General features: G+C 34.0%; 1 protein-coding gene across 1 annotated transcript; it reads right to left on the bottom strand.

The window, feature by feature from the left end:
- LOC149085562 (F-actin-capping protein subunit alpha-like) lies at positions 1 to 22,221 on the bottom strand. The gene is made up of 9 exons (XM_089233661.1): positions 22,061 to 22,221; positions 19,607 to 19,670; positions 17,221 to 17,272; positions 12,117 to 12,180; positions 11,679 to 11,965; positions 10,666 to 10,750; positions 10,282 to 10,353; positions 4,767 to 4,829; positions 1 to 2,136 (listed from the first exon to the last, which is right to left on the bottom strand). Exons 1-9 carry the CDS (start codon positions 22,100 to 22,102, stop codon positions 1,993 to 1,995), a joined length of 873 nt encoding a protein of 290 aa, XP_089089787.1. The 5' UTR covers positions 22,103 to 22,221; the 3' UTR covers positions 1 to 1,992.
- Positions 22,222 to 27,063: the final 4,842 nt, after the last annotated feature.

The raw sequence follows: 27,063 nt of genomic DNA, 5'->3' as shown, positions 1-27,063 counted from the left end.
TGAAAAGAAATACAGTTTTATTCTCATTGGTTCATACAATTGTATTGTCAGTCCATTGTTACACTACTATGAGCTAGCATGTCATCAAAATGAAATTATAGCTAATTCTCGAGGGGAAAAAATATTTAATAAGAGAAAAACCAAAATCAGCTTCTACAAAAAAAAAAAGCAAACAGCACAATGAAAGTACGAAGTAGGCACTTAAAAACCAACTAATTGCACCACATTAGAAACTCACGAAAGGCACAAAAAGAAAGTTTTAATTGTTTGTATCTTGGAGGTCTCAGAACATATAGACAATCATTTTTTTCCATATTACAAAAACCTGATAATTTGTGGTGCTGTTTACACTTTCTATTATAAGTAATACAAAAAAAGAGCATATCAAATGTTATTCACATGCCCTCACACATGAAAATGGGTCAAGAATTGTCCACATACAGCTGGAGTAGAACTTATAGAAGAAAAAACAATGACACTAGGATCTTAACATAACAAAAATTTAAATGAATTATACAAAGACAGATGTTGAGTTGAAAAATTAAATCAAAATTCTAAATGTTCCATTTTCCATCATAGCACTGTGAGAGCTTCAAAATATTTTCCCATTTGCAGAGCTCAAAATTAGCATTGAAGTATTACTTAGTTCATACTTTCACATTATTTTTCTGCGAACTCAAATGCTTTGATTATTGAAATATAAGTTTAATCAAATAATGAAGTCAACCTTGATAGAACCAACCATAATAAAATGTAAAAATTATAAATGTTTTGAAAAGTTACTCAAACCGAATGGAACACTTTTTTTTTTCCATCTTTAATAATTCAAGCTTAATCTTTTTGTATTTTAGAGATTAAAAAAAAAAGGAAAATATTCTATTAAACATCAAATTAACAAAATTTTTAATTTGATTAGATAAATGATAAAAGCAGTGAAGCTGAGACTAGGGCTGACGACTACTTTGTATATAGATCATCCAGACAGTTAAAAAATCATATTACACAGAAGCATTTTTTACAACTAACTGATGAGTGAATAACTTCAGTTGAAATTTATAATTTTATTCCTTTGAAATTCAGACTATGTTAACATAAACATGATAATGTAAATGTAGTTGTATAGGGAATTTTTATTTTTTTTTCAGTTGAGAATCAACAAATTCTGATAAAAAATGTCTTACCGGAGAAAAAAATGAAAATGGGTGAAAACATTACTAATGCAAAGGATTAAAAAGTGATATTTTTAAAATCCAAATTAATATAACTGCTCCATAAAAAAGATTAGACTAATAGTAGATAAGAATATGAATAGACATTTTTTAGCATTTTTTCCCACATCATAATAGTTGGTTATAAACCATAAATATAAACCTTCAATACTCCTATGTTACCAGCAAAATATAAATAATATACAAACATATCAACTTGATACATTGAAAACCAAAACAGCAATACATGTGGATTTCTCTACTTAAAATATATATTTCAACTTTTTTCCATTGAAAATTAACATCGGCCTAATTTTTCGAATTTCCAACATTGGTTTCATTTCCCATCCCAATAATTGATAAACAATTTTTTTTTGCTTCACTGACTGCACAATATATTACCTTTGCAGAAAAAAATAAGAAAAGAAGTACAATGTCAGATGTCATTCATTCAAAAATGTTTCACAAAAAATATAGACTTGCAGCAACAAATTCAAATAAACTGCATAAGATAAAAATGAATGAGAACTATAAATTACAAAAACTCAAGTTTACAATATGGATAACAAAAATTTACACAAAACCTATAGTTAAATTTCTCAACCATAACAGACTTTGAATGGTGACAATACGATGGCAAATATCAGTCTAACATTCATTAATATAATTCACATTTTTAACAGAACAACTTGTGACTGTACAAATAATGTTCATAAAGCATTTTGAACCCATATGACTTACCCATGAAACCATTTTTTTTATAACAAGTGTACAAACATTTCTATCAGTGGTATTTTAATTCTGCTCCAAGTTTATAACTAACACCAATTTTCCCCCAATCAATTTTTGTTCGGGTTACAGGAAGCAAACGTCGCAAGGCCTTGAATGTTGTATCAGACATGGTCTGATAGTTCTCGCACAAAGCAGTCTAAAGAAATATATACATACAAAATTAAACAAGAATTGTAATAATAAAAAGAAACTTCCCTCATAAAAAAAGTTATAATTTAATTTGCGGTGCAAAAGAAAATTATTGATGTAATTATAAATTCATAAATGTCTAAATATTTACTACAAATATATTCAACATGCTATATATGTTTGAGCATAAAGATTATAAAATTTTTATTTAATCTTTCACTCTTTTAATGTTTTTTCCCCCCAAGAAAAATTACCCAAAATAATTATTTATTTATTCAATATTGTTTGGCCGAGGCCTATACAAGAGGATGCGGAAGTTATGTATGATGAAAATGAAGGTTGATGGTACATGAAAATTCGGAAATCATAGTACAATTTACAATATTTGATGGTAGGTTGTTCCAGTCGATAATAGTTCTTGGGAAGAAGCTAAATTTGTGAAAATCTGAAGAGGCGAAGATGGGCTGTAATTTTTGGGAGTGATCAAGTCTAACAGAGAAATTAGAGGGTTTAATTAAATGTTGGAGGTGTCGATATTGAAAAACCCCTTGGAGGATTTTGAAAACGAAAGGTAAATGAGAAATAAGTCTAAGGGAGGAGAGCGGTTGGATATTGAGTTGGCGCTTGAGTTCCAATATGGACACAGATGAAGACCAACAGTTAAAAATGAAGTGAGTGGACTTATTTTGGATAGATTCTAATTTGTCTATGTTGGTTTGGGTATGTGGGTCCCAGGTTTCACAGGCATAAGAGAACAGGGAGAATATATGTCTGGTAGCATAGGTGACGGACATGACAGAGTTTTTCAGATTACAACAAATGAAAAAGAGTTTTTGGAGACATTTATTAAAAATATAATCAACATGACGATTCCAGCAGAGATCAGAAGAGATTATTATGCCCAGGTATTTATAATGGGAAACCTCAGAGATCAAAGAATTGTTTATCGAGTAAGGGAAATCGTGGAAAAATTTTTTTCGGGTAACTTTCATGAAAACTTTTTGAGGAGTTGAGGGGCAAATTCACATTGAGCACCATTCGGAAATAATGTTAAGGTTGTGTTGGAGAGATTCTTGGTCAGAAGGATTGGACACTGTTTTGTAGACGAGACAATCATCAACGAAGAGTCTGATACGGCAGTTTAAGGAGTCGGGTAGATCGTTTATGTAAATTAGAAATAGTAATGGCCAGAGGACCGAACCCTGGGGTGTACCAGACTTGACATGAAGAAATAGGGAGTTCTGGCCCTTGAATGAGACAAACTGGCTATGGTTAATGAAGGCCTCCACCCGTTTAAGCAGTTGAACATTTAGACCAAGATTTGATAGTTTTAGAAGTTTATTGTGGGGCACCCTGTCAAATGCTTTAGAAAAATGATATCGGATTGAAGGTGTCTGTCAATCGTGTCTGATAAGTCATGTATGAAAAGTGTTAACAGGGTAGATACAGATAACGATCTAAATCCATGTTGATTAGGTAAGAAAAAGTTAATAGAGTCGAAGTGGGTATGGATTTTCTTGGCAATTATGTGTTCAAAGAGCTTGCAGCAAGAGGAGATGATTGCGATAGGTAAAAAATTAAGAGGGTGGGACAGTGAACCTGATTTATGGATGGGGATTATCTTATTAATTTTCCAGTCAGAGGGAAGTTTAGATGTGTTCAGTGAGACATTGAAAATAATGAGAAGATAGTTACTAATTTCATCTGCGCAGAATTTGAGGATATGATTTGGGGGGGGGGGGGATGACATCGGGGCCAGTAGAGTGGGGTTTTAGTTTTTTTAGAAGATTCAGGAGACCAGTTTTAGAGAAAGAGATGGAACTAGCATTGTGAAGTGAATCAGAAAAGCATTGGGGGGAAGGGGAGGAGTGGGATTGAAGGAAAAAACAGAAGAGAAGGCTCGGTTAAATTTGGAGGTAATGTCAAGGGGAGAAGTCAAGTCCGACTTTGAAGTTTCGAGTGAGGAGGTGCCAGCTGTTTTGGGGCGGCGGAAATTCCAGAATTTTGAAGGATTTGTTTTAAGATAGGTAAGCAGTTGGATCAATCATTTGATCATTAGATCAACAATCATTTGTTTCCATCAATGTTTTTAAGAAACTGACTAGTATTCTATTCTGTTCTTAAACAAAAGCCTCATTTCATAGAATGACTGGTCTAAACAAGCATTTGCTTAAGTTTAGCATTATTATGAGTAGCTCTTTCATTTTATTGTGAAAGGTATGTAAAATGAACTTCAGTGAGTTGCAGAGAAATGACAGGAGGTATCTATCAAATTTCTTTTGTAATACATTTTAATTTTCTTGTAATGGATGGGAGCTACCATGTTAAAAGAGCCTGGCATGCATCAAAAAGACAGACAATTTAAGAATTTATTGGGCAGTATTATTAAGGCAGTTGAGTGGTTAGGGAACTAGCTTCTCACTGTGCAGGTCTGGGTTCGAATCCCGGTTCGGGCATGGATGTCTACTAACCTAACACTAACAAATTCCCTGGACGAAGGTGGTATAATGAAAACAAGAAATATTTGAGATTCAAAGAATAGAGTAGCATCAACTTAAAAAAACTGAGCATTTTGAACGTTTTTATAACAATGAGAATATCTCTCATCTGATTACTAATTATTAAACCAATGCATACCTGATATTCAGATTCAGCATCTTCAACTATTTGGACAAATTCTGTAGCAACTTGCTGCTCACTCTATGGAAATTGATCATGATTATATTGCAGTATGAACATATAAAAAAAAAAAAAAAAAAAAAAAAAAAAATTTCAAAATAACCTGGCAGTCAATGCTTACTGTCTATAAAGTAAGGTTCTCCAGAAGTAATATGCTATTCATTATATCATTCCAAATGCTTAGAAAGCAAGAGTTTAAATAGTATTGTTATTCTGGCAATTTCATTGCAAAAAAGAAAATGAAGATTCTTGAAGAGCAAAGGATATGCATGCAATTTTGCAGCCACCAGTACCACAACATGCACCTCATCAACATGAATGTCATTGCTCGATGGTGATGACTGCTTAGGTTTTGTATCACCATCAATGGATGTTCTGCCTCTTTGAACCCCTGATACTTCTCAAGCAAACATTGAATCATTGACAGACTATTTTGAGAATTGTTTCTTTTTGGACAGACTTCACATAGTGTGTGTAGGACTATATATATAATTTAAGTACAATGAATACTGCATCTATTAAGATGAATATATACATAAAAAAGCCAAGCAAGCGAAATATCAATAAAAACTATAGAACTGCATTCTAAGACATTTTATTTTCAAACAACTAACTCATGCAAGCAGCATCAAAATGCAAAACAGGAATGCATAATAGGAAATTATGAAAATAAAAAAATGGATATCATACAAAAACCAGTCTCTAATTTTAAATCAATTACCACAATCAAAGCATACTCTCAAAAATTATGTAAAACACTTTTTTGTAATTCCAAAATGTAAATTGACAACCATGGACACCTTACTACGAGTTATTCTTGCATTTAGCTGACTCGCATAAACTAAGACAGAATATAAAAAGTTGTTTCAATACATCTCAATTTAGATTATAGAGAGCCTGTGAAAATATATTGTTTTTTATATTCCAGAATATTTTTTTGTGTCTACTGGTATGATTGGTATTAACATAAAATATAAAACTCTAGATTGAAAAACCTATATAAAATTTTATAAATTAAAACAAAGGAAAAACCCAAACACATAGATAGGCAACCCCTAATTTGAGAATTTAAGTTATGAAGAAAGTTTCAAATTGAAATTTTTTCAGCATTAGCAAATTTATTAGTGTTATTAATATGGAAAAATCAGGATATGCAACAAGACACAAAACACTATCTTCTTCAATCACTGCTGAATTCATGTGGGGACAGCACTTGTGGTGCAATAATACTTCCGAGGCCATCTTATATATAAAAGTGAAAGTATGTATGTTTCTTTCTTTTTACAAATCCACACAGTTGATCGCATCACTCCAAATAATATTTTTATAAAAAAAAAATTTATTGTAGAAATTTCTCAAAAAAAAAAAAAACCTTTTTTCCATAATTTTTTCAGTGTTTTCAATCAGATGCAACAATTTTTTCCCAAATTTTTTCATGGGTTTTTAATGGGTTTTCAATTGCAATTTGAATTTTAAAAATCGGTTAACAAATAATGGAGTCAAATAGGTTTTTGTTCCACACCAAATCTTAATTTATGAGTACAAATGTTGCTTTGATCAATGTATTTTTTTTGGGTGTGTGTAGAAGTGTTGCTGCAATCTGTGTATTTTTATGCTTACAAAATAATTAATAAAAATAAATCAATTTTTGATTGTTAAAATTATTAAATCTTATTGTCTCTCTTTTAACATTATTGAATCACTTTCTTTCAGATGAACCTGGAAAATACTATCTAATTGAGGTATGTGTTACGGTAAAAGCCAGATGACTGGTAAAACCTAGGATTTACTGGTAAGATCTAGGATTTACTGGTAAGACCTAGGTTTTACCAAGGCAAGTTGGTAAAATTACAATTGTAAACGTTTTCAGACTTTCTCACCAAGTCAAACCTCTTTCTAAATGCATTAATTAACCTTCAGTTACTGCCATTTATTAATTGATCAATGATTATATTTATTAATTATAATAAATGACAAATAAATTAACTCACCCATATGAACTTATTAATTCCATGATAATTAATAAAACTTAATTTACTCCGAACAGTAAAAGCCCATTTTTAATTAATCAAAAGTAAACTTTTTGTCATGCACCACATTATTAAACTAATTTAATTAAACTATTAGTAATTATCCATTATAATCAATTAGTCAACCATTAATTATAACAATTGAATAACTATAATTGTTAATTAATAAACACCAGGAAATAATAAATTAATGATGGTCGTAATCGATTCATTGAAAAAATGGGCTTTTTAATTTACTCCGAAAACTATGAACTTAAATCAATTAATTCATAAATTTATATGATAAACTAACATAAAGAACTAATAAGTTTATGTTGGATAATTAATCAATTTGTTAATTATTAATTGTAATTATTAATTAATAAGTGTTAGGAACTAATAAGTTGATGATGTTCAACTGATTCATTAAAAACAGTCTTTGACTTGAAGTTTGAAATGAAAACGTTTGCAAGTGTATTTTAGGCTTTTGCCAACTTGCCTTGGTAAAACCTAGGTCTTACCAGTAAATCCTAGGTTTTACCAGTATTCGGGTTTTTACTTTAACATATACAGGGGTTGGACAAAATAATATGACCACCTGTGAAATGAGACAAAATCTTTATTAATAGGCTGTTGGCCCTCCTTTTTCATTAATTACAGCTTGTATCCGTCATGGGATGGACAAATACAAGTCATGCACAACAGTCACAGGGATACGTAGCCACTCCTCCTGCAAAAAGGTCACTAATTCAGAACGTGTCTTTGGAGGTGGAAACCTACTGCACAGTTTGGCCTCCAAAATACTCCACAAAGGTTCAATTATATTAAGATCAGGGGACTGAGCGGGCCACATGAAGTGTTGAGGTTCATCATCATGTTCATCAAGCCAGTTTCCGACAATTCCAGCAGTGTGAACGGGCGAATTATCTGCTAGGAACACAGGTTGAGAATCAGGGAACAAATATTGCACCATTGGATGAAGATGGTCGGCCAGAATACTGACATAAACAGAAGCATTAACCCGCCCATCTAGGACAACAAGTGGGCCAAGACCACGGTTAGACATCGTGCCCCACAGCATCACTGATCCCCCTCCATGCTTAACACAGTAGGAAGGAGACAGTCAACATTAGAGGCTTGTGCTGGTGTTCTCCAAACGTAAACACATCCGTTAGTGTGGAATAATGTGAACGATGATTCGTCTGACCAGATGACATTCTCCCATTGTTGTTGTGTACAATTCTTATATTTGTGACACCATGTTCGTTTCGAGGCATTGCATGGCGTCACCAATGATTTTGGAATAGCCACTCTACCTTGTATGTTTGCTGCATGTAGTTCACGGCAGATAGTTTTTGTCGATACACCTTCCTGCAGATGTGTGTTCATCTCAGATGTTATCTGGGACGCTGTTGTGTTGTGCTCTCTCTCTCTGGCCACAATCCGCTTCAAAACCCTTCTGTCTCTATCAGTCATCTTCGATTTTCGGCCACTGTTGTACTTGGCAGATGTCTTTCCCTGTTTGCTATAGGCTGTCATTACCATCGACACAGTACTTCTCCCGACACCAACAAGGGTGGCCGTTTTCATTACTGTGGCCCAGGCGAGACGGGATCCAACAATCATGCCTTTTTTGAAATCTGTGGGGTCAGCCATAACGAAGTTTTAACGCCCCAATACACATTGCATCTGAACGCTATCACTGCTATGACTAGACTGATGTGTGCACATTCTCGCCCAATAAGTGGCACTCTTGTACACTAGAGGGCAGGAGTATATGAAAGGTTCCCTCGAGTGTTTTTTTCACAGGTGTTCATATTATTTTGTCCAACCCCTGTACATATATACATTTTTTATGGGGTGGCAACATCGCCAGGTATCAGCTAGTATATAATAACACTTATCATAAAATTATGTGTTCATTCAATTCTTTCAGCGGCAAGCCCGAAATATCTAGTCAAACTTGATCCGCTCCATTTCAGCCACCTATATCTTGTCTTCTAAACATGTTAAAGTTATTTTTACTGTAAAACATGCTTTCCATTCCCCCCCTCCAATCAACCAACTGCCAGTGGGCGGAGCCAGCTCTTAGCCTTTATCAAGGTTAGATAAGAGAAGGAGCGAGAAAAAGAGGAGAAAAATATGCTCAGTAAAAATACGAGAGAGTTTTTTTAATTTCCAAAAAAAAGTATTTCTCTTCCTAGAAAACAACACATGCCATGACAGGTGTCTTTGTATCATAGTGAGGGAAATGAAAGCGATGGGTGGAGTCAATTTTCTTATTGGAAGATGGGAAAGTTATCAGCTTGCAATCAGGAAAAAAAAAAAAAAAAAAATTGTTCTTGAAAATAGATAGCAAGTTCAAATATGGCAGTTATAATGCAGATCAGGAAAATTTTACAAGCACTTAAAGAATAAACATGTAAATTTTATTCTTAGTATCATGCATGGAATATATAAGGTGATTCAAATTATAATATTCCTATTCCGATCTTTGAGGACAGGGAACCAGTAAGTGAAACAGCACCAAACTCGGATGGTCTCTCAGGGGCGTACGCAGGATCAACCTTTGAAGAGGGCACAAAAATTTTCTTATAAAAAAATAACGTAATCACCCTTCAAAAAACATTTAAATCAACAGAAATTGGTTAAAGTAGCGTATAAAAGGTGTTTTCTTTATGTATATATTCTAATTTTTTTTTACTGAAATATTAAACTTTTTTTTTCAATTTTTGATCGGCTAAGGGAGAGGGCACGGGTGTCTTATGCCCCCCTTCCTGCATATGTCTCTGGATGGCCTTATTGGTATTTCAGAGCATGAGAAAACATTTGTTGAAAAATAAAATTGTTCTAAATGACCACCAATTGCTAGACAAGTACTGTGTTTCACAAGCAAAACTATTTTTACTCCAAATAAAACACACTATACCCCATGGCAATTAGTTTTTATAAAATTTTTAATACTGTGAACATAAAGAAAAAACTGAGGACACTAAAACATTACTAAAAACATTTTAAACAGAGCCTATTCCTCAGAAGTTTCGGCCCTTGGGCAAGTATGAACTTTAGGGCACTTTATATATACACACCAGCCAATCCTTCAGAAGGTAAAAATACTGTAATTTTCTTACAAAAATCCAGCAAACATACTTTGCTTACAAAAAAATTTTTTATGGTCATTATAAGAAACAACAAAAAGCGATACATAAGGTGACCATGTTACCAATATTTTGTGGGACATTCCAATATTTTTTCATCATTTGCTATCCAACTATTTTCAAGAAATGACCATTTTTTTCTTTGAAAAGGCTTCTTTGAATTTTATATATTTACTGAACATTTTTCTTTGTTAAATTTTTTTATCGTGAAATCATTCTAATTAACCAATACTTATACAAGCCATCAATTTCCCCTCCAATATTTCCCCGCAACAAATTAGGAATTACTTCAAATATGATACTCACTGATATTCGCAAGGATTCTTTTACTTCTTTTGAGCTGACCAGTTGCACATTTCCATCTTCATAGTAGTGAACCTGCATCATTTATAAAACTACTCTTTAGCATTTGGTTTTCAGGGACTATCAAAGTTATGAAAATGCACCTACTTGTAACTGATACATATACTTTGGGATTAAAAAAATTCAGATGGTTTCCTTCAATTGAAAAGCAGAATTTTCAGTACTGATTTTATTTTTTGCACATAATACAATCATTGAGGATTAAAAATGACCATTATCACCCACACTTTTCAATAAGTATAGATATACTTATAAATATTTTGTATATTATTCACAAATTAAGATATTCAAAATACAAAGGTCATATTAGGAACAAAAAACATTTACCTGAACTTTCAGAACTCCAGAGACTTCAACAGTACTTGAATCAGGTGAGAATGAAGCAGTCCATATTGAGCGCCAACGACCATTCCTAGAGATAAATTTTAAACACATTAAAACTAAGTTTAGAATTATATAACAAATATGCTTAAATTTTTTCAGTAAGATGAAATTGAAAACTATGCAAGTACTCATTACACACACACAAAAAAATTAAGAATATTTGTTTAAAAAAATTATGGGGGGTATCCATCTGATTCACTAATGTACATAGATCTTACTTTGAAAAAAAAAAAATCCCCCTTAGTGCAATCACAACTAAATTTTACTCCTTTATGACATTACATTTTGGAGTTGATTTCATTGTCATCTGGAAAGATGCAATGTTTGACATAAATAAAATTTATGTTTTAATTAAATTAAATTAAATTAATTAAAATTTCCAATTCTAATAGTTTTTAGACCACTAATAATAAAATTGCAAATGCATCTTATTGACTTTTTTGGATTACCTGTACAACATGAATCTTCTTTCAAGTTTCCTTAAAGTTATTTCCCCTTCTCAAGATGAAAAAAATATACATATTGTCCCTCCCTAAGTAAACCCATAGGTTTCTTAATTATACCTATAGCTATTCAGACCCTTCCTGGTCCACTACAGTATCCAGTTTGAGAAATAATTCACTTGTTATTTGCCTTTTGCTGACTATAATGTTAATGTGACGAGTCTTCCATCACACCCAAAATTTACTAAGGCATAAGATAAGAACAGATCATTTGATTATTGTGAAAGACTACCAATTTGAAGTGTTCTCCATTCATCACAATGGCACTAAAAGTGGATAAATGCTATTGCATCAAGTTTTGTTACATAATTAGGGACATTAAATTACTCAACAAAACATATACAGTATCCCAGAATATATTGGATTATCTAATCAGAAATTGATGAAGTAGCTTTCCATCATTGCGACAGAAAAATACAACATGTACAGGTTAAGATGCTCATAACTATATACCAGAAATTCTTTGGCTGAAACTGATGATCTTCTATACAAGCAGTTAAAGTAATTACACCATCTTCAGTGCTGCCAAACACACAACAGATGCCATGTTTATAGTGATCTTGAGTATACAAAGTGCAAGTTTCCTCCAAAGCCCGGCGATATGGTTCAGCAGTTTGATCTGGTTCCCATGTTTTGAATCCAAATGCTTCTTTGCGCAAATGATCATACTTGAATGATTGTTGACTTCGAGGATCATAGAATCTATCATCTCCAAGATCATTGAAATCAGTGATTAAAGCCTGAAAAAAGTGTTTAAAAACAAGAAGTTATCATGCTTTACTTCAATTAAAGTATTTTAAAGATTAAAAGAAAGAAATAACCGGGAGAAAAATGACACGAAATATTTTAACACAATTACAAGTATTAAACATTTAATGATAATCAACTCACAGGAAAGTTTGAGCCATCAATTTTGACAGGTGTAAGTTGATCCTTGTTATACTGTGCAAATGCCCTAAAATGATCCACACATCAATATATATATATATATATATATATATATATATATATATATATAATACTGCATATTAAACATGGTTGGTATAAAAAAAAAAAAAAAAAAAAAAATCGGTTTTTTGGTTTAAACACCATTAACATTAAAAACAATAGAATTTCTAAAAAAATCATTCTAACTTCTAATAATTAAAATAAATGTTTATTAATGTAATTAACACTATTTCCATATTAATTTATCAATAAATATCTTACATTTTAACAAAAATCCACTTCTGCAATTTAGTTATTTTTTTGCTTAACTCAAGGAATTACTTTGTGTTTAAAAATTCTTAATGTTATTATTAACCATATGATGTATAAAGGTTTTTCTCCAGTTACTTTCAGTATGTTTAATTAAGAAGATATTTTGCAAAAACTGCTATAAAAATTAGGTGAATAAAACGTATTTAATGAAGCATAAATAATACAGATTAATTAGCGATGATTTACAATATACTGGGTGATTATAACTAAGTTCTGATTTCAAAACACACTAAAAAAAAGAACCATCGTCAGAATAACTTTAAAATTTACATGAATATTCCTGAAGCAATGGAATTGTATATGGCAAAGGGGAAAAATATACTTAAAATGTAAATTTTATGACACTGTACTAATCGAACACATGGGAAATTTGCTCACAGAATGGACAAGATAGCCAGTCAGGGCAAAACGATAACTTAATTAGCATTGCACGATTTCATAGTTCATGGAAACATCACAAAAAATGAAGTAATTGAACAAATAACTACAACTTACTCAAGAAATGCTAAATATGTTATCCACTGTGTTCTGGTTATGAGGTTGAAAGCACAAAAATTCTTGTTCAACAACAGATCAGAGTATGCCATAGTCATGATGTGGATGTGCTTGCAATTCAGCTTTATTAAACCAAACGCGCCCCCACAATTCCAGAGGAACTTCTAACATATAGGGGATGTGCTGGAGATTGCAATTCACCAAAGTTTGCAATTCATCCATTGTTCATAGCATTTTGAGGTACCCCCCACAGCCAGAAGTTGCAAGGGTTAAGGTCAGGTGAACTGGCTGCCGGCCATGTGTTATGTCATCCTGTTATTGTCAAAATAGTTCTCAGCAGCTGCTTTGTTAATATTACAATATGCATCTTGATCAAAGTTGTTCTATCCACACAATGATGCTGTTGAAGTGCCAAAATGATGTGGTTGCACAAAATAGATTATACTGCTGGCCAAATACAGCATCATCTACTTGCACATTTTGCACTACTTGAATTTTTTTTCTTTTGCCAAAGAAATTTTCATTGCTTCAGGAATATCCATGCAAATTTTCGTCATTCTGACCAGTACTTATTGTATAGTTTTGGAATCAAAACTTTAATTATAATCACCCTGTATATAGCTAATTATTTTTCGTAAATCTGTTACTACTATACAGTAGAACCTTGATTAACTGGGCTTAATGGTGAAAGTATAAAAAAAAATGATTGAATATTAAGGCTGGGTAATATTATAGGCGGAAATAGACTAGGAAGTCTGGGGCCACGATGATGTCAATTCATGTATACATATATACATTAGATCAGTCGACTCCACCTTTGACACTGGGGGGGGGGGGGGCAATGTCCCCCGTCCCCACGCCCATAGGTGATATACAGTATGATATATGCTACTTCTTATGGGAAAGAAAATGAAAATATCTGTGGGGTAATGTAACTACTAGTACACTGGTCTTTGTCCTTTAGGGACAGCTGGCGTCTTTATTGAATTATAGGACCACCTGCCCCCAGCATGATGGTGTCACTACTGTTGCTGCTTCTTTGTGAAAGAAAAAAAGCAAAGCAAAAAACAAACCCCCTCTGTGAGATAATACACCACTACATTTGCTAAAGATAGAGCATCAGAATTTAGCCAAAGATTAGAAAATGTGGTAAGAATGAGACTGATGATTTTGGCTTCTGTATATAACTTTAAATAACAAAGATACTTCATATGAAAATATATATATATATATATTCAGGCCACTTTTATGAGACTTTTGGGAAAAAACCACTTATATCAACTAAAGATATACCACCTGAATGTACCCCAAAAATATAAAATATGGCAAGAATGAAAAATTTTGGCTAGTAATTGAACCAATATATTTTCCAAGGAAAAAAATTATATTTAGGTCACTTTTATTTGGTTTTAAAAAAAAAACCACTTGGTTTAAACCAAACAACCCTGATATTAAATTTTAGAGAGTCATTACAATTATCATATTTTTTTATAAATAAGTTGCAGGCAATGAAATAAATATTTTTAGAACAATTATGATCAACACACATGAAGAGGAAGCATAAATTAAAATTTTATTTTATTATTTATAACAAAGTAGTTTTTGCTATTTTAATTTATAACTCCTGTTTTTCTGCGAAAAGAGCTTCCCCATCCATGATTTATATAATCAGTAAAAAATATTGGAGCATATCCAGAATAGACATTGGTTCAAAGTGAGTTCTAAAAATTTCTGAGAATTATAGAAATGTTTATTTTTCGAGCCAACGTGCTGTCCTTATCTATTTTAGTGCCATTTTCAAAGCATTGTTGTTATCGCCAGCACCTTAAGCTATTGTTCTTATTCCTCATCATGCACCCTCAGCTTGTTAATTTTTCAATTTTTTTCGTGGATCATTCTAGAGTCAGAATAAAAAACTCTTCAGTTTCTCACTGAAGTGAGAGTGATACCAGCGAAAGAAGCAAGCATTTCTTGTTCAAAATGTGCAGAGAGTATAATATCCAACAGCAGTGATCACAGCCAGAAATTCAGTTGGCGTTGGGTATGCACAACCGGGTTTTGTCGAAAATGGACAAAAACACCACCATTAACGATTTGGAAAATCAAAATAAATTATTAAAAATGGTATGCTCTAGAACTCTTTACACCATTTTATGGCGGTATATTTTTATCAACAGAACATGATTAGATCGCCTTAAAACTGAGTGAAAAAGTTGAAGTGTTTTTGTAGGACATAAAATCAGTGTATCCCGGTTACGGGAAAAACCAGTAAAAAATCTGTTCGCCAGATATGGAGTGGGAGAGTATCTAACACTTTACGCCCATAAAACATGTACTGGCTAAAAAAAAAAATCATGATTCTGCTGATGCCGTATTTGATGACTGCCATGAATGTAATTGGTGTCATTTTACGTAATGTTTTTACGCATTTTTCTCATTTATTCGTATCAATTTATTTTCCTGTAATTTTTCTTTAATTTGAGTTTTTTTTGTGTAAACATATATTCTCTTGATTGATATTTGTTTGTTTTCTTCTTGAGAGGGAGAGATTTTGTGTTCATTTGAATGCCACACTTTTTTCCTGGCGGCCATCTTGGAAATCAAAATAGCCACCTCTAAAGATTCTGAGTCGCCAAGGGACAAATGCCCTGGTGACAAAAGAACATCACCAAATTTGCAGCAACCCGGTTTATGGAATCTTAGCCATTTGTAAAGTTTGAAAAAAAATGTGCATTCTTGACTGAAATTTTTTTTAGGATGCCAATGGTGTCATCTATCATGCTCTGTAACATGGGAAAGAATAACTAAGGCCTATCACTAATACTAAAAAACTACAAGATTCCCATCTGCAGTTAAATAATCCTCCACAATAATACCAGACTTTTTTTGTTAGCATTTCTCCAAAACAAAAACCTTTCAAGATTGAAAAAACAATGTTTGGTAATTGGAACATTTTCACTGCTTCCAGGGCATTTGTGAACACTGCAAATGCCTCATTAGAAGTAATTCTCACTTTTCCTAACAGTTCTTTGAGTCACTTGCCATAAACTCCACACAATATGCTTACATGCTTGTTTAATGCTAACCAACTTTAAGCATTTTTTTATCGGTGTAGATCTTTAATTTCAAAGTTTATACTTTACTTCAACAATAAGACACCTATAATCATTGGGTGTCACACAGGGCTGAACTCAAGTCTAAAAAAAAGAATATCTATAGTGAGAAAAAGAAACACCACCCAACCCCTCCTCCTGTTTGTATATACAGGGTCTAAAAAGGCTAAGAATGGTTGTAAACGTTGATTTCACACTTAGTAATGTCAATACATCAATAGACTGACAAAGAGCATAAGGGGGAAAAAGGATACAACCCAACATACTGTAGTTTAAGTGCTGAATCTCATGCTCAATAGCTTTGCAATGATTAGACTGATGTTTTTCTTTTGATAAAATTGTGTACAGAGATTTATTGTAGTAAAAGATATTATTGAATTGATTTCTACTCTCACTATTTTCAGATATATCATAATTTTCAAAGTATACAGGATGCATAGGTAACAGGGTGTATGACATTTTACTGGCGAACCGTTGATCTTAGAGGCATACTTCCAATTAGAAAAAAGTATCCAAATAACGTGTAGTACTCAGATATGTCATTTATATCGTAAGAGGTTGTGCGTGTGTGTGTAGTTATTAAAATAAAAATGTTAGCTTTTTATACGGACACCCTATGCATAAAACCCAATTAGAAAGTTGTTGTCCCGTCTCTCCTGATGCCAACAAAAAAAAATTCTATGCTTTGAAGTTTAATATTCACTGAGATATTTGAATTCAAAATCAGAGGAGAGTTGGAAAAAAAAAACAGTGTTAAATACGGTTATACTGTTTTACCCAAATTTAATGCTGTTTTCAACTTTCCTCCATTTTTCTAATTCAAATATCTCATTGAATATTGCACTTAGAAACGTAATTTTTTTTGTTGGCATCAAGAGAAACAGGGTAACAACTTTGTAATTAGGTTCTTCAGCACAGTGTCCATATAAAAAGTTAGCATTTTTATTTTAATAACTTTATGACCCCTTGCAACATGAATGACACATCTGAGTACCACAAATTATTTAGATACTTTTATTAATTGGAAGTATGCCTCTAGGATCAACGGTTCGCCAGTAAAATACAATAAGCCCTGTTACCTATGCACCCTGTATAGTCACCTAATGGAAAAATTTATATAGACTTACCGAAAAGCTCCTTCTTTCAAGAGCATGTCATTATTTACAAGCACTCGAACATCTGAAATATTGATATATGAAGTTCGTACTAATGCTCATTGCTATTTTACCTATAGTTTACATAGACAGTTGAGCTCAGATGCAGAAACTAAACAGTGAAAAATATTCATTATGACCAAAATACAATAAAAATTTAAGTTCAATGAAAACAATACACTTGAAATAAATTAAACCTGAAATATATACAGGGCCTTTCAGAAATCAAATATTTTAGAAATTCCTTGCTATGTTTCAGACTATTCAAGCAGCTAGAGATACATGCTGCAAGGTCCCCAACATTTTTAACACTGTTATAACCATACACTAATTCTATGACGTAACACGAGTAAAGGGCTAGACCAGCGGTTCTCAACTGGGGCTCTGCGGCCGCTCGAGGAAAATAAAAAAAAACAGTAAAATATAAAAAAAATTATAAATATTTTTAAATAGTAAAAATAAATCAGTAACTTTGATGAATAATTAAAAAGTTGGCCCACGGGACTCCGCGAGTCCAAAAGGGTTGAGAACCGCTGGGCTAGACAAATCTTAGATGCCAGATCACCATGGCAACTAGAAAATCAGTATCTGCGCCTAAAATTTTATATTCATCACGGCTAAACTAAAATATAAGTACAACACAAAATTCTTTGATTTTATAATAATGTTTATTCCAACATGGGAAGGTGTGATTAAGTCCCGGAAAAGTAAAAAAAAAAAAAAAAACCATTATTTAGGACTTTCTTGGGGAAAAACACGTTTGGCTTCTAAGAAATTTGGCTGTCACCTAATTTTTTTTTGAATTGTTCAGCCTTGCACCAGTCAATGTATCAAGCCAGCATTCAATCAGGTACTATTCCTAGCACAGTCCCACAGCAGCTTGTCTGCTGCTCAGTAACCAAGTTGCATACCAGCCCCCTCTGCTTTATTAGCTCAGTTATTTTGCAACTTCAGAGCAAAGTTTAAAAATCTACACAATGTAAATTTTATGCATCCTACCTTTCCCGGAAGTTTGTACATGTATTTCTGGAATAAAACTGTACATCTAAAAATTGTGGATTAAAAAAATTGGTCAAGCAAGAAAATTTTAATGTGTGGCACCACCTAAAGCAGTGATTCCCAACTTAGGCGTTAACGCTCCCTTAGGGGCAATGGAATGTTCCAGGGGGGCAGTAGAAGCTAAGGGTATAACATAAGATCCTATGAGTCAGATTGCGTTGGGGGCAATGGGAGAAAACAATTTCTGAAGGGGGCAATGGGACAAAAAAGGTTGGGAAACTATGACCTAGAGCAATGGAAGAGTCTTGAAAAAAAGAATACACTTGCGTTAATACAAGAGGTTCAACGTAAAAACAATTTTCTTCCAACTATTTTATGCAACAGAACAAAATGGCAATAAATAATATTTTTTTATGGATTACCTTTACTGTGAAGTAGTTTATTTGAAACAAGTTATGTGTATAACAGGGCATGACAAATACCAGGCACAAGATCATGTATGAAATCATGAAGGCTCAAAGAGTAAAAAATATACATCAATCTAAGTTTATGGCTCATTTTAATAAGGTATGTAAATAAAATTGAGAGAATTGAAAAAGAAAAAATTCAAATGTATTGCATATAATGCGATTGAACATTAATAAAGTTTCCATTGTGATTGCTGATTGGAATCTAGGGATGGCATAAACTATTCTGATTTCATGACAATGTCTTTCTACACAGAAAAGGGTCTACCAGAAAATTCCAAAGAAAAAAAAATTATTAAGCATGGTTGAAAAAAAGCCATCCTACCTAATTTTTGGTTTTGATTTATCAAGCCCTCTTTCTCTCTGGTCTATAGCAAACATCAAATTCTATAAAAATTTATTTTGTCTGCTAAAAATTTTTCAGAACTTGGCTAAATTTTTATTGTTTATCATTTATAAAATACTAAAAACCTCAAGCACAAAAAAAAAGAAAAAAGTAACAGTGAAGTCACAATGCTCTATAATGAGTAGAATACCTAAACTTTTAAAAAAGGTTTTAAAATTTCAGTCACATATCCCACTGCATAATCAGTAAGGACTGATTTTTCTACAACATGGGTTCCTGAAAAACCTAGGCGAGTTAGAATAGGGGCGATTAATAAGTTGAAAACCTGGAAACATTATTCCTTCAACATTGACACTGGAAATGATTAACAAAAACCATGTCATTTGCATTATGTATTTTGTGTAGCATCCGAAACCATTTTTATGAAATGTGCTGCATTTGACTGTTTAAACAATCGAAATTTCATATCATCCAAAAAACGCAGTTCGTAATCTAGAAACTACTGAATTTATAAGTAATAAAAATTAAGAAAATATGTGAAATGTACCATTGAAAACTTCATTGAATTCACCAGGTGGAGAATGCAAAATGAAATCAGATGATATTCTGATCTGAAAATATAATGTGGTCAGACACAACAGAGAAATAAAATTGAAAAAAAAAATAAAAAAATGAACTAAAAAAAAACAGAAGTTTAAAAGTACTTAAAAAATTCATTATTTTTTAAAAACAAAATATCAAGAACTTACACAACAAATTTTAAGCATAGTATAAACTTTATTCTATGAAAAAAAATTCACTAAATCTTCAAAAATATCCATAACTTTCTTTCAGACCCTGTCTAGTGCCTACAACTATTGACCTATCTCCATTAAGCAATTGAATGCGGTGATTGAGGAATTCAGGACATAACGATTATGCAGACTTCACCAACATAAACTAATTACAAAAAATTTATAAACATAACTTAACGCAAGGATGATTATTGCACGTGTTCTTTCTGCGATGTGGCGAATGGAAGTGTTGAGGTTTCTTACCAAACATTGGAGGCTTGGTGGCATACACTATAGAGTATCCCCCCCCCCAACGACTTTGTCGTGATAAACAATGCATGATGCAATATAAATACAGTATCAGATATAGTATGCAATATGGAAATTATACAATACAATAGAAAAAATTTTGAGATCAGGTGCAAACAATATTGCATAATAACATCAGTAACATTTGAAAATAAATTTGCAAATCAATAGATGAGCGAAAAAAAAATTATGGATGCAAATAATTATTCAAATTAACACTGCATTATGGACACTTCGCATTAGCAATTAAATATACTGGTACGATACAAATTGCTTTGGAAAATGTACTTTCCTAATATATATCTAGTCCTTCCATATCTAGTGGCCAGTTTTTCCGTCGTTTATTGAAGAATTGTCATCTGGAAGACTAGGGATTGCTGGGGGTTGAATACGGTCATCAATTATGTCTGAGTGGCTGGTGGTAAGATGCTCGTTTACCACTGTGAAGGTTGCAGTCACGGTACCGGGAACCTCCCTCAAACTCGAGGGAGGATATAGATATTTCCCCTAATGAACTTGAGGCGACCACCAATAGACAGCACCTTAATTTCCAACCCATCTCATTAATGGCAGCAAATTGTATTATATTAATATTTTGATATGTATTATATTAATATTTTTGTTGTGTCTTTGCACAACTTGATATGGTCCGGTATATGGTATACTTAGTGATGGACAGATTTTGTCTACACGTAAATAAACATGGGCACAAGATTGCAAAGTGGGGTGAACATAAATTTTGCATTTTTTGTTATATGATAGAGAAGCAGGCGACAGATTTCTCATAAGAAAACACAATTTTGGAAGGCTAATTTTCATCTGGTGTTGATTTAAACACTTCAGAAAGGAGGTCAGATGGTATCCAGCAGTCAAAAATGGCAAGAATTTGTTTAGTTACCTTATATTTCAAGTTAAGATCACATTGAGTCTTCGGAATATAAATGTAGGCTGAAATGTATTATGAAAGTTTCCAACAGCTGGCTAATGTGAAGGAAAGAAAATTCAACTACCCTTGCGGGAAATCAAACCCATGTCCTCTCATTTGCTGAGTGAGTACCCTAGACTACAAAATTAACAAATCTCAATTTTTCCTTAGAGCTCACGTGCACTGAAGGGGACCATACTCGGACAGTCTGACCTATTTTCTTTCTTTCCTGAATTCATCTTTGCCAGCTACTGGAAGCCTTCGTATGGATAGCAGAAAGTAACATTCTTGGATATAGTGTATTATACAATTAAAGATATATTCAAGCTATGATTAGAGCTTCAACATAAAACTGCAAAGAAACATTCAAGTTCATCTTGCACAGTTGAAAATAATCATGATTGCATTGGAAAATCAAGCAACCACCTGCACAGACATCAAATTTTTGGTTCTGTACATAAAAAAATCGCAATATCCAACTTTCTTTTCTCACTACACTTTCACTTCAGATTTTTCTGAACCTTGCAATTTTTTCACATCACATTTGATAATTTTTGTCGCACCACGGTCATTTTCTGTACACGAGGGCTAATTAGACCGGGATCTACAATTTATTTCCGATTCCGAACGGCAGGATTGTTTTTTATATTCATCGAGAGGTTTTCACATCACAAGAAATTGATTAAATTGCAAGGAAACCTGTATCAGCTAGAACAATATACCTACTATGGACTTGCTCATTTGCCATGCATGTAAGAGCGTGATAGATCAAAAGCAAGAATTATTTTATATGAAATTTACTGCGAAAAGAAATATTCAAAAATCAATTTCATTCTCTTCTAGTTTAAACTTTTTAACATTGATTTGACACCATCTATATGCTCGAACAAAAAAACACGTTATATACACTCAATCATGGTAAACCACAAATATTTTCGCGAAGCATGGCTTATATAGTTCAAAATGATTGACAATTGCAAAATCATGTGTCTACCTTTTCTTGATCACTTATCGGTTCTTCTGTATCGGACGCCATTTCAGATTACTGCCAGAATATGTTTTATAAGCATATAAAACAACACGCCTTCCGTCCGTCGCAAGATGACAGAGGGAGTATTACCGATTGAGCGAAAATAACTACTACGGTCTTTTTACCGTTTTTACAGATTTAATGAAATATTATGATCGTACTAGATTCGTTGACGTCATCATCCAAGGCACTTTTTTTTTCCTGGATTTTCAAATTACTTATGTTATTGAAACATTTTTGAAATAAAATAAGTTCATAACAAGTTTAACCAAATTTACAACCAAAGTATGTGACACTCATATTAATAGGTGAATGGTTTATTGTTACAGTATTTTCAAAGAGTCTATGTTAGTTGAGTAGTAATATCTAGATGACCATATTTTTTTTCGAGAAAATTACGGGTCGAATGCCATTAATGTTAATCTCCGCCAAAAGTAAGAACAGTGATCAATCATCACTTAAATCGCTGAAAAATAGTCAATAAAGGAGAAGTGAAGCACTTCTGCAATTTTCAGTGATTAAAACGCATTTTAAGAAAACAATGTTGAACCAATTACCTAACTAGAGATAGTGGGTACCCCAGGCATTGGCGTACGCAAGGGGGGGGGGAGAGGTTATAACCCCACTTGAGCCAAGATTATAGTGTTATTTTACTGGAAAAAATGTAAACCCCCCCCCAGAAGGAAAAAAAAAATCTGAGACCCCCCCCCCCCTCGAGAAAATTCTGCGTACTCCTATGCCGCCAGGGCCGCAACTAGAAGCTTGGTCACCCGGGGCAAGTGTGCATTTTGGCACCTCCTTGTAATGTTGAAGGAGAGGTTTGAGAATCAAATTTGCGCCTCCTCTGGTCCAGCGCCCGGGGCACGAGAACCGCCTGCTCTCCCCTAGTTGCGGCCCTGGGTACGCCCCTCCTCCTTGCGTAGGCTGATGATCATGACATGGGTTGATCGCATAATTCAAAAATAACTACTCTATTTTATAGAAGGTAAGCCATAGATCACATTGTTTAAGACTTTTAAAGCCCTGTACACTTACAATTTTCCAGATGTGACGTCATGTCGGAGCAATAAACTGTTTTTAAGTGAAAAGAAAATACTTTTGTGTGTTGAAACGAATATGCAGCACAGTTACTGAACCAAGAGCAAGAAAAGTATGAAGCAATAAGTATAATGCGATGGCACGAACTGCCCAAAACCGTAATAGAGGTAATCAACGCATAAGTGGACACAGCGTCATCTGCACAAAACTACATACACAACACATTGGTTAATGAGTATTTAGCTAATTTGGCATTCAGCAGTCGCCATGGCCAGTCGAAAAACTATGTCACTGCACGTTCAACCGAACTGACGAAACCGAGGAAAAACTGACAGGGCCCCATTCACTTTCAGTTTTGTTCATCGCCAGTTTTATAACTTACTTATTCAGCGCGTTCAACAATGCAGATAAAATCAAGAGTTTTTAGGACCCTTTAGATTTTGGCCCTTTCGAAATACGTGATGGTGTGGCCAAGGCTGGATTCACACTTAGGGTAGCCTGGACCAGTTAAAGCTCCCCACCCCTGAAGGAAAATCCATTCAACCCAAAAGAAATTAAAACGGGGGGGGGGAGTGTTAATCATTAGCGTAATTTTCCTTCTTTCAAACCGAGCACAACTCAGGTCTATGCGCCATAGGTAATTTACTATCTAGCGGGTTGTGCCGGAAGTGTAATTGTATGTACCTAACAGTCTGAGTGCGTACGCGCCGACGCATGCGCCATCTTTACCATTTTTTGTAGTATATTCAATAGCTATAGGTGAGATGGCCTTCTTCAGTGATATCACGAGCTTCGTGTGGGGCCTTCTCCTATACATGGTGTTGATCAAGCCCTTCATCATATGAGTAAAACTGCCTGTTGAAATGGAGTGAGACATATGGCGTGAGCTTGACAAAGGCTGCAAAATGAACAATTTCCTCTTTTGAACACGTTACTGAAATCACAGGGGTAAGCAATGATCAATTTCTCAGCTTCAGCTCTGACCTCTCTCTCAGATAGATTGCATAAATCAACTATGACTTTGAACCTGTCATACACTGACTGCGTATTTGGGCTCCGCTAGCCGACCGGTAGTTATATCTGAAACCATAGCCGAAGGATTATCTGTGGCGTCGGTGCGCCCATTTTGTGCTTTCTTTGTGTTTCTCTTGGTTCTCGTGAGTTTTATATGTGTTTATATTTTGGATCAAACACTGCTGTGTTTTCTTAATTTTTCTAGATTGTGAGTTTATTTTCTTTAGTTTGATTTTGTCACTGAATTTTTAAGACTTCCATTGCTGAATTTGCGAGATAAGTGTTTTTTCTTACTGCTCTCAAATTTTTTAATTTTCGTTGTGTATTTTCGGTCGACTTAAATTTTATTTTCTCGCTCTCATTTCATTTTCATTGTACTTTCGCCAGGTTTGTGAATGTTGCTTTTTTGTCGATAATAAGCTTCTTTGCCCACGTGTTCGTATGGGAGGGAATAATTAGTTCTTTGTTTCCCTCATTTTTCGTGTTTTTTTCGTTTCTTTGATATAATTTCGTGAGTTTTTTGGGCATTAGTGTTAACAAATTTTTTCCAGGGTATTCTGAGTAATTTTATTTTTTTCATTTTCGGTCCTATTGTTTCAGTGTCAGTGAATAGATAGTTTGCTAATACTAATAAGTATAAATTTTTCTTTGTATCTTAATACTTTTTAGAGATGTGTTTCATTCTTTATATACATGCATATTTCTTCCTCGTGATTTATTGTTGAGCATTTTATTTTACTTAATTTTTTCGTACAATCTTTTACGTATATTTTACATTGTAATGTAATTTACATTATTTTAATTTCCTGTTAACGTTTCTTATTTTCCTATTTTTTAAGTGTTATTATATAGTTTTTATCAATACTGTTAGTATGCCCCGACCTCAATTAGTGCTGTGTAGGGCTTGCGACGGGAAGTTTCCCTGATCTAGGGGGATAGTAGCTGATAGCTTCAATTGTAAGGGGTGTTTGGATAGGGCAAGATTGGAAGTCGAGGTCGAAGCGTTACAGGGGAGAGTTAGGGTTTTAGAGGGCCCGGTTATTACGGAGCCACCTGACGATGAAGAACCAATCTCCACGAACAACGACAGTTTAGAGGGTGAATTGTTGGTCGTGAATGAGGTAGAGGGGAGATAGTGATAGGGGTTTAATCATCGGCGAATCTATGGTTAGGGAACTGGGGAACAGAGTGTGTAGGGATTTTCTGGGCTTCGAGCGCTGTTGTCTTCCTGGGGGGAAGATTAGCAACGTTCGAGACTTTTTTCACCTGCCCTTGCGGGTAATCATGTGGAAGGGAACGAATCAGGTAGGAGCGGATATTAGTGAGTCTCATAGTACCGGGATTTACTATTATCCGCTAGGGAGGGGGAGCTCAGATATGGCAATGGCTTCTCGAGTGACACTAAATCACAGGGCAAATTAAAATGTGTGCTAATAAATGCCAGGAGCTTGGGTAATAAGAAAGGTCTTTTAGAAACTATGATAGCTGTGAAGGGCCTGGATCTTATAGCCATTACAGAACCTTGGGCAAAAGATGGAGATGAATCTTTCTTACACATCTCAGGATACGATACTTTTTTAAGAAACAGATCGGATAGGAAAGGGGGTGGAATGTTGATATACGTGAAATCATGTTTGAATGCTGGAGAATGTAACGTGTAGAGAAGTGATGAAACTATATGGGTTTTGAGCTTGAAAACAAAAGACGTCATAAACTTATTGTTGGGGTTTGTTACAATCCACCGGATAGGTATCCAAACTATATTACCAAACTTCATGATGAAATTTCCTACATGTGTAAGCATAAGAGGGTTGCCATATTAGGGGATTTCAATTACCCGGGTATAGACTAGGAGAATCTTTCAGCTAGAGAATTGGGAATTTCATTGGGAGAGTCTTTCGGTTGATGAAAGGGACTTTCTTAAGTTGGTGATCGATACTTTTTTTGGAACAGCATGCATCAGAAGCCACTAGAGGTACTCATATTTTTGATTTAGTTCTCACTAGTTCCGAGGATCTTGTTGAACATGTTTCGGTGGGGGACGAGTTTTCTTAAAGTAAGGTTGATAACAAAAGACTGGTTCTTTGTTTTCGGAGAACTAACTTTGATGTTTTCAGAGAACGGTTAGCAGAAGTTTTCAAAGATCGGTTGGAATCAGTCGGGGCGGTAAGTCAATGGGAAGAATTTAGTACAAAGCTATCTTCAGTTTTGCACGACGTTATTCCCTTTGTTCGAAAAAAGCATGTATGTACATTGTGCCTCCTATGGTTCACGGATACCGTGCGTAACCTTTATCTAGAAAAGAAAAGAGCATTCGGAGAATATAAAAGTGGACGAGGTGTTCTGTCATCGTTTACGGATAAAAGAAAGGCATTGGAGAAAGCGATAAGGGATAGTAAAAACGAAGTTGAGTCTAAGTTGGCAGCAGGGCCGTCTTATGAGTATCATGGGCCACCGGGCAAACTGATCTTTCTGAGGCTCTACCAAACAAATTTTCTAAAATTCTAGCCAGATATAATTTTTGTGAAGCCCCTGTTCGCTTGAGGCCCCCGGGCTGTGCCCGGTTGGGCCCATGCCTTAAGACGGCACTGGTTGGCAGACAACATTGGCTGCGACCCAAAATCATTTTTTAGATACGCGAATAATGGATGTAAGGGAACAGTTGGCCCCCCTCTCGATAGAAGGGTCTATGGTAGAGAGCAATGTAGGTATGTGAAGTGCTTTCAATGACTTTTTCACGTCGGTTTTTAATAGAGAATACGATATTCAATGTACGGGTGTTGCATGGAGTAATAAAATCCTCAACAATATTCAAGTGGAAGATGTGGAGGTCCTAAATCTTCTAAAAAATATATGTGCGTGCAAAGTACCTGGACCAGATGATATCTATCCTAGGGTGCTCAGAGAATTTGCTA

This window comes from Pholcus phalangioides, unplaced genomic scaffold (genome assembly GCF_987345545.1).
Source record: "Pholcus phalangioides strain wild (caught in Gottingen) unplaced genomic scaffold, Ppha-v1.0 ptg000007l_1, whole genome shotgun sequence".
Taxonomy (NCBI): domain Eukaryota; kingdom Metazoa; phylum Arthropoda; class Arachnida; order Araneae; family Pholcidae; genus Pholcus; species Pholcus phalangioides.
Note: the sequence above shows the minus strand (reverse complement) of the source record. Positions and strands in the feature narration are given on the sequence as shown.

Bases quoted from the DNA above. Each gene is read 5' to 3' on its own strand.
- LOC149085562 (XM_089233661.1), bottom strand. From the start codon at position 22,102: ATGGCGTCCGATACAGAAGAACCGATAAGTGATCAAGAAAAG. The intron at 10,751-11,678 runs GTATATAGTTAT...ATTTATCTCTAG, and splicing joins TTTCAGCCAAAGAATTTCTG to GAATGGTCGTTGGCGCTCAA. The intron at 2,137-4,766 runs GTATGCATTGGT...ATATTTCTTTAG, and splicing joins ATGCTGAATCTGAATATCAG to ACTGCTTTGTGCGAGAACTA.